At 68.1% G+C, this 8,742-nt stretch overlaps 1 protein-coding gene across 1 annotated transcript; it reads right to left on the bottom strand.

The window, feature by feature from the left end:
• Window positions 1-2: 2 nt before the first annotated feature.
• On the bottom strand, window positions 3-5,277 carry SYT8 (synaptotagmin 8; the record flags this gene model as incomplete). The annotated part of the gene is made up of 10 exons (XM_029957220.1): window positions 5,229-5,277; window positions 4,746-4,853; window positions 1,953-2,054; window positions 1,677-1,852; window positions 1,188-1,286; window positions 926-1,093; window positions 614-781; window positions 423-528; window positions 196-329; window positions 3-92 (listed from the first exon to the last, which is right to left on the bottom strand). Coding segments are annotated over exons 1-10 (1,161 nt in total), but the record flags the coding sequence as incomplete, so codon positions are not given.
• Window positions 5,278-8,742: the final 3,465 nt, after the last annotated feature.

Below are 8,742 nucleotides of genomic sequence, written 5' to 3'. Positions count from 1 at the left end.
CCCGAGGCCCGGGCGCCCAGCAGCACCTTGCCCGCAGGCTCGGCCCGGAACTGTGGGCCCCGGGCCCAGACGGCCAGCACGAGATCCACGCTCTGGGCAGAGGCAGGCAGAAGTGTGTGGAGCGAGAGAAAGACAGGGGTCAGTTTGGCCCCAAGGGTGGGGACGCCCACCCACCCCTTCCTCCAGGCAGCCCACCTGGACCTGGCTGAAGGGCACGAGGAAGGTGAAGGCCTCGTTGAAGTAGGGGGTGGCCGTGCCCTTCCGAGCCGATGTTTTTCTCTTCTTCCATTTCCTCTGGTTCAGCATAAGCTGGACCTTCACGTAGGAGTCTGGCCAGGCAGAAGGGGTCAGAGGCGCCCTGGGTCCCAGGGCTAAGCCCGGGGCTCCCTCTCCCATGGGGAGGGGGCAGGGCAGGCTCTCACCTGTCAGGCCCGGGCTCAGGCCTCGGGCCTCCAGCACGACCACAGTCAGCCGGCCCGAGCTGGGCACGTACCGGAGCGAGAGGCACAGCTCGCCTGAGCCCTGGGGCTGCGGGCAGCGAGAGGGGGGCCTCAGTCTCTCCTGGGGCACCCAAGGCAGGGCCAGGCTAGAGCCCCTCAGTCAGTGGCCTCACCTGGGTGGTGCCCGGCGGGCCCAGCTGGTACCACCGCTCTAGGACGTGCTGCGGGTCGATGGCCCCCAGCGGCAGGCTGAGCTCGGCCAGCGGCTCGTGGGCAGAGAAGCGCCTGAAGTCCAGCAGCTGCACCAGCAGGGCAGACCCAGCCAGCTCGCACTGTGGCACCTGTAGGCAAGCGCGTGAGCGGGGCCCGGCCCGGCCCCCCACCCGCACTCCCGGCCCCTGGCCCTGGTCCGGCACCCCCCGCGGCCCCCTCATCCCTCCCATCCAGCCCCCTCGCCCCGGCTCCGGCCCCCGGCCCAGACACACGTGAAAGCAGCAGGTGTCCTGGAACGTGGGGCACAGCGTGCCGCGGTGCACCTTGGTCTCGTGCGTGGACCCCGCCTGCGTGGAGAGGCTGACGCGGGCATAGGGGTCTGCAGTGCCACCCGGGCCCCGGGCCCTCAGGTCTTCAGCCTGCTTGAGGCCCACCCTGATCTGGGATCGAGGGCTGCTCAGCCTGGGGCCATCTCCGGGCAGCCCACACCCAGTGCCCACCCAGTACCCCTCACCCCTCCACACACCCCCTCACCTCTTGGCTTCCAATGTCATACCCCAGGGAGAGCAGCAGGCGCCCCCAGTGCTGGGGGCCCCCGGGGGCAGCCTCCGAGTCACCCACATCTGGCTGCACCTGGGACAGGTGGGGAGAGGAGGCAGGGGCCGCTGGGACTGTGCCCCACATCTGTGGTCTAAGCCCCTGCCTCCAGGCCAGGCCAGAGAAGGGCTCCTGTCCCCAGCTCAGTTCTGAGAGACAGGCCGTACACATGTGTGGCCCCCAGTCCGTCTCTTGCAGAACTGCACTCCTCACGTTGTGTCTCCCCAGGGCCCACTGCCCGGGGCTGGACCTCAGGGCCTCCTTCGCACCCCTGCTCATCACATCCCCCGCCCGCAGGGCCCTCCCTGCCTGTGCTGCTGGGCAGGGACGGAGCTTCCCCCTGAACGTGCTGGGCCGCCCCAAGCCCCCCGGGTCTGGGCCTTGCGCTGCTCTCTGGGACCAAGCAGCCTGGAGCCCGTGCCTCACCAGGTGGCTGCTGGTGGCGCGCCGAGGGCTGCCCAGGCCCACAGCTTCCCGGACCCTGGGCTTCCTCCTGCGGCCCTGGCTGCGGCGATGGAGGCAACAGCAGGCGACACAGAGGAGGCAGGAGACGGCGAGGATGCCGGCAGCCACGGCAATGGCGAGGAGAGCCCAGCAGGGCCCTGGGGTGGGTGCAGAAAGGGGCCTGAGGTGCATCTGTGGACGCAGCGGCCCCCACCGGGCCCGCCATCCCCACGTCCCTGTGGGCATCCTGCAACTCACAGGGGAGCCTGGCGAGGAGGTCTGGAATGAGCCCGGGTACTGCGGCAGTGCCCACTGGAGCCAGCGTGCTATGGGAGTCTGGGGGGCGCCCCATTTCCCTTCCTGCTGGTCTGGAGCAGACAGCCCTGATGACCGGGTCACCCCTGGGGATGGCCCTTCAGTCCCCAGCCCCACTGACCCATCCGCCCAGCAGCAGTAGCTCAGAGTCTGCCCGGGCAAGGGCTCTGAGTGGAGCCACGGGGAGGGAGACACTGGCCAGAGTGCTCAGAGCCCCAGCCCCAGCCTCCTGGCCACCTCCCGTGCCCCCAGCCCCCGGCCCCAGCTGAGCAGGCCAGGCCTTCTTTGCAGAGCCCGCTCCTTCAGGAAGCCACCTCCCTCCAGGCCCTGCCTGGGTGCTGTTGCTGGGGTCCCAGTTCATCCCATCCCGCCCTGACCTGGGGCCACCATGGCTCATCTCGGTCACACACGTGAAGCCTGTTCACACGTGTGGGCCCCCCCTCCGGCCCGGGAAGTAACCTGGGAGCGTGGGGATGGGGGCTCTGAGGGCCCGGGGCTCTGCCGAGGTCATGGGGGCAGGAGGGGAGCGGTGGGGGTCGGATGCTGGGGGGAGCTGGTCCAGGCACGCCCGGGCTGGGGGTGCGTTCCTGGCATGGGCGCCGCGCCAGCAGCGCCTGGGAGCAGGGTGAGGTGGGGGCAGGCAGGGACAGGGTGAAGCTGGGAGCGGCCAGAACATTCCTCGCAAACTGACTCAGCAGCGGCTGCCCGGACCTGCCGACCTGCCACCCTTCGTGCTGCGGGAGGGAGGGGGGCCTGGGGCAGGCGCACACCTGGCCGGGCTGGGGGCTCCCACCCACATCAGGGACGCGGGATTCTGAGCCGGGGCCCGGCTGCCGCCGTGGGACCTCCTGGAACCCCAGACCCGCGGAAGTTTGGCTGGCTCAGCTCCTCCCGGCCCTCTCTCCTCTGGGGAGCACAGTTCTGGCCACCAGGGGCTTCTTCCTGTTTGTACACAAGACGGGCCACCCCCTCCAGGAATGACCCCGTCGCTCCTGCACGCATCAAGGCCCCGCTCCCAGAACCCCCAGCCCTTCAGTGCGCTGTGGACGGAGCTGTGGCTCAGAGAGGCGGGGGAGCGCCTGGACCCCAGGTGTCCTCCCCCCCCAGCCCAGCTCTGTCCCCCCTGCAGGGGCTGTGTGCATGTTGCCTTGTGAGGACACTCACACACGAGGAGGTGAAGGCTGGGAGGGGCCCAGGCCCAGGGAGCCCCAGCACTGAGCAGGAACGCCAGGCAGGTCCCGCACATCGGACCCTCGCTGGCTGCAGTGTCTAACCATTTTGAGCAAGAGGCTGCACATTTCCTCCCCAGGTCCAGCAAATCAGAGATGAATGTGTTTGGAGGCCCCTCAGGGGAGTGCCTGCCATGGAGTGTGGTGCCTAATTCTGGGTCCCCTGAGGGACGTTCCCAGGTCTGCTCAGCATCCCGCAGGCAGCTGGTGGCAGTGACGGCGTGAGGGTTTCGGGGGTCAGAGCACCCTGCCGCAGCCGATCTCCCGGAAATGCCAGGGCGCATGCGTGCTCTGGAACTGGAATGGTGGAGAATTCCAGATATGTTGTCAGCAGAGAATCCCAGTGTGTGCGTGCCTGCCTGTGCGCACACCTGCTTGTGTCCTGGGTGGGTGTGCGCGCAAGTTCGGGTGTGGATATGTGCATGTGCCCCTGACCCTGGACAGGAGCAGGGCCCGGGCCGGCCATGGACCCACAGGTACTGCGGGCCAGGCAGGACTCCCGGGCCATCCTAGTGAAGGTTGACCCCGGGACCACAGGAGATGTCTGGAAGCTGGCCCTAGAGGGTCCCAGGACCCTGGGCAGGCCAGCCACAAGCACTGCAGGACCCCAAGGCCTGGGAGAGGCACAGGGTCCCTCAGGACCTCCAGGCCCCCACGGTGGTGAAGGTTCAGGCAGGCATGTCACCACCAGGCGGCGCCTTCTGCTCCGCTGGACCTGGCCTGCAGGTCTGGCTTCCGGGAAAGCATACCGGAGCCCCAGGTGGGCAGACACCCCCAGGACAACTCTCAGGGGGGCCCTGGGAGGGCTGCCCGCTCCCCTAGCCCAGGGCCTCCTGCAGCCCTCTGGTACTGGGGCTGCTACTGGGAGGGGCCTTCCCGCCCATAAGTCAGGAGGCCGGGGTCCCTCCTGGAGTCCCCCTCTGCTCCATCCTCTGTGGCCGGCACAGAAAACCCGCACTAGTGCTAAGGCTCTTTTTCCCCAGGAGAGGAGTTGGGGGTCCTTCCTGAGCAAGTCCCTCCCAGCCACCCACTGTGGGATGTGTCTTCCCGCCGCCGGGCAGATCTGGCCTCGCAGCCCCGGGAGAGCCCGTGGTCCCACAACCGCCTGCCCGCACAGACCCAGCTGGGCTCCCATGGCTCCCCGCCAGCACTGTCCTTCCCATGCCATCCCCACCTGAGTCGCCCTTCAAGGCCTGTGTGAGCCCCACCTCCTCCAGGAAGCCCTCCCTGTGACTCCCCACCCTCCAACCATCTGACCTGCCGGGCGATCTGCGCCGGGTCTGCCCTGCCTCTCCCAATCAGGAGCCCCAGCTCTGCCAGGTGGAGGGGCTCCATGTCGGCCTGGGGCTGGGCACCCATGCACCCAAGCCAACCTCCACCCCCCACAGCCTCGCTGGCATTGTTTGTGCTGTGGGAGTGAGGCTGTGTGGGCCCTCCTCCCCCCGGGAAGAGCCAGGCCCCCCGATGTCGTTGGGGAGCCAGCCCCCCAGGTGTAGAAAGCTCTCACCTGCTGCCTGCACTCCGGCGGCTGGCCCGGCCTCCAGGCTCCCCTCTACCCTGGGCACGCGAGGACCGTGATGGAGCCGTGGCCAGGCCTCCGGTGAATGAGAGTTCTCTGCGTGGGGGAGGGGGTATGAGAGGCAGGGCTTCGGGGAGCCCCACCTCAGGGCCGGAACTGCTGGCCCTCAGGAGCCAGGAAACTCCCCGGGGAGGAGGGTCCCCCGGAGACCCAGGTGCCATACGTCCAGGCTGTGAGTCCCCCCCAGGGGTCCCTCCAGGGGTCACTGGGGCAGCTCCGGGCCTCCAGAGGCCTGGCAAGAGGGGGTGACGGCCCGTCTGGACTCCACACCGGGTGGGGCAGTGGGAGGCAGGGCTGGACTTGGTCTGAGAGGGAGGGGGTCCGGAGCCCCGAGGTCGGCCGGGTCTGGAGGAGCATAGCTTCCTGGTGCGGCTGGAGTAGGCGCGAGGCCACAGCCGACGGCGCTGTCACCTGCCGCCATCTGGGTCTGCCGGGCCCGGCTGATGCCTGTGCCACTGGCTGGGCCGGCCTGTCCCCAGACGTCTGGGTTTCTGTTGGACCAGCCCTCCGCCCCCAGCTCTTGCTTCCATGGCCTGTGACCTCTCCGCTCTGGCCGCTCGGGTCCCTCCCTGGGCCCAGCCCTGAGTGGCCCTCCCAGGCCAGGGAGTCTCCCTGCACCCACTCCTGCCAGTGGTCAGACGTAGAGCTGGTTAATGCTTAACAGGAGAGCAGGTGACACGGGGGCCACCAGCAGGACTGGTCGGGCTGGACTCGCGGGAGGCTCGGCCCAGGCTCTGAGGCTGCTTGGGAGCATGTGTGTGGGGGCCTGCCGGTGGTGTGCAGCTCTGGGAACGTGTCCCCCGTCAGGGCTCGGCCCTTTCTCCTGGTCTCCGGCCATGGGGGTCTGGGAGAAGCGGCTAACACCTCGGGGACCAGGTGCGGCCCCGGTGGTTCCAGGGCCACAGGAGCCGGCTGTTGGGGGGCAGAGGCAGAGCCGGCCGCACGTGCCCTGGGGCCTGGCGTGCCCTGAGCACACGTGCCCGTGCGCCGCTCTCCCCGGCCCCACTGTAGGGCCTTTGTGCCGAGCCCAGGACGCGGGCGCCTCCATGGCGAGACGGGCGTCTGAGCTTCTAGGGCAGGAAGGGGAAAACCAAACAGAGCTGGCAGCCCCCGGCCAGCCCCGGGGCCCCCGAGACGGCGGCTTGGCAGCCGGCAGCCACACGGAGAGCCTGGCGGGGCTCCTGGACGGGGGTGCTTCCTTTGAGGTTGCCTGGGGAATGTTTGAGGCTGGGACTCAGGGAGAACGCTGGCTCGGGGTGGCCGGGAGCTGCTGGCACAGGAGCCCGAGACGTGCCAGGATAGCACGCGTGCCCCTGCCCCCGCGGACCCCGGCTGCCGCCCCCCGGGCTCCTGCAGCCCCCTGCCCATCTTGCCCCGGCCCTGGGTGGGGTGGGGCGCCTGGTGCCCATTCGCTGGCTCTCAGCCCGCCCGTGCCCCAGCCCTGCGATTCACGCTGGGGAGCCTGTACCCCACCATCTGAGCACCCGGGAGCCTGCACCCGCTCTGCCCCACACCCCTGAGGATTGACGCCGAGACGCTATTTCCCAGAGCTTTGTTTTCCTCCTCTGGGAGCCTGTGTGCTGTCTGTGAGCCCAGATTTCCGGGGGGCTATGTGGAGTGTCTGGGTGAATATTTCCTGTTCACCGGGACACGGAGGGGACCCCACTTCACCGTCTGACAGTGCGTGCAGCCTGTGATCCAACCCCCATGCAAGAACACTCAGGATTCTCTGTGACCCGGGCCTTGGGGGCCCAGGTCCGGAGGGGTCCCTTCTGCTCACAGGAGCTCTGCTCGTCTGGGGCACCCTTGGCATCAGGGCGAATGTCTGGGGACATGCTTGACCATCTGAGCTTCTGGAAAGCCTTCCTCCCTCACCCCCAGGGTCTGGGCACCAGTCACCTCGACAGCCTGGACACACTGGTTGACCCCGTGGGCACCTGAATGCTCTGCGGACACGTCTCCCGTAGGCCTGAGTGCGGACCAGGCTCGGTGGCCTCCTTCCTGTGGTTTGGACGTCCTGTGCTCAGTCCTTCCCCGCCTGCACATGTCACCCAGTCTGTGGAGACGTATGTTACTCATTTGTGTGCCGGGCCCGCCGCCTGCCCTGCTCCCAAGTGTTGGATGCCTGTGCTAGGACTCCCGAAAGCTGGGCCCCCACCCCAGCCAGGCCTGGGGCCTGAACCCCATTTGTCTGAGAATGGAGTCCTGTACCCCATTCAGAGTGTGTGGAAGCCAAACCCCATCATTCTGAGTGTCTGGGCCCTGAACCCCGTTTGTTGGAGTGTGTGGGGCCTGTACCCCATGAGCTGGAGTGGGTCCTGAACCCCATTTGTTGCAGTGCCCGGGCTCCTGTCCCCTCCTTTGCTGAAGAGCTGAGCCCACACCACATCTACAGCCTGGACACATCATCCAGACCTGGCACTCTGCTCTGGAGGCTCCAGGGACTGCGCCCCGTTCCCTGGAGCCTCCCTGGGGCGGCTTCTACCCCAGCCAGCCGTCTTGGCTTCTCTCAGCCCCATGGGGACCCAGAACCCCACCTGGGTGCCTCGGGCCCCAGGCCTGTACCACCTGCTCTTGAGGGCCGGGCCCTGGGAGGAGGCCGCCTCCTGCTCCCGCCTGCAGGTCCGACAGCCCAGGGTGCCTCCCTGTTCCGGTTCTGCCGGCCCGTCCCTGCGCCTGCTCACCTGAGGGTTGACAGACCTACCCTCATTCACCCGAACGGATGGGGACCAGGCACCCACCACCACGAACTTCCGGATTCCATCGCCTTCCTCTGAATACGGGTCTGGGCCCTAGTGTGGCCGCACTGTTCGCGTGAAGGCTCAGGCCTCAGGGACCCAAGGCCCTGAGTCTCTGAGTGTCCAGACGGCCTGTACCCCATCCCTTGAAACCTGACAGTGACCCGACAGTACCCTGCCCCCGATCCCCAAGGCCCCTGGGCCGCCCATCCCCAGTCCTGGGCCTTGGAGGGCAGGACCCCACACGGCACGACTGAAGCCATCGGAGTCTCAGGCAGCCGAGCTCCCAGCACCTGCCTCTCACGTAGGCCCGAGGCGACCCTGGACGTCTGGTGCCCGGGGAGGGGCGTCTGGCCTGTGGGGGCCCCTTCAGGCCTGTCCCCGCCTCCCTGTCCCCATGCTCGCCACTCCCTGCCATCCTGTGCCCCACACTGCCTGGAATGTCCGAGCGATGTGACCCCACGAGGGCCTGGGACCCACACCCTGAGACCACACAGGCACGTCCAGGAGCCCGGAGACGTGCCCTGTGGCGGAGAATGTCAGGGATGTGCTGACTCTGTACTTTTCGCCCCGCTCCCGAGGCCTGAATCCCACGCGCTCGCCGCGCTAGGCCTCGGGTGCTCTGTTCCCCCTCCACCATGTACTCTCAGCGGCCCGCGCCCCACACCTCACGTAGGCCCCTCAGCCCCGGTCTTGGGCCCCACCAGCCAGTTCCAAGTTCCACCGCGTCTTTGGACGCCTGGGGCCCATTCATGGGTGTCCGGCCTGTGTGAGCTCATTCATCTTGTCCCAGCGCCTGTGTGCCCTATTCATGCGTGGCTCTGGGCAGGCTGCACCCCGTCCGCCCACGTCTCAAAGACAGGCTGTGCTTTGTCGCCTCTGCTCCAGGAACAGCTGCCCGCAGCCAGCAGGCACATTCCGGGGTTTGGCCGGAGGCCAATGCAAACCCTGGCACTGCTGGCCTGGGCAGCAAGCGGGGGCAGGGGCGGGGAGTGACCGTGCGGAGGGGAGAGTGGGGACCCTCGGTTAGGGAGCACTCGATCAAAGCCTTCTGTACATGGTGCATGTCCCGGACAGGCTGCCAGCAGGAGTGGCTGGGCGCACGTTCCAGACCCTTCCACCGCCCCTGCCATTTCCTGCCGGGAAGGGGGTGGGGGGCAGCCTGGCTGCAGGCCTTGTCCACCTCG

This window comes from Suricata suricatta, chromosome 11, assembly GCF_006229205.1.
Source record: "Suricata suricatta isolate VVHF042 chromosome 11, meerkat_22Aug2017_6uvM2_HiC, whole genome shotgun sequence".
Lineage (NCBI taxonomy): Eukaryota > Metazoa > Chordata > Mammalia > Carnivora > Herpestidae > Suricata > Suricata suricatta.
This window is presented reverse-complemented; position numbering and strand designations above follow the sequence as displayed.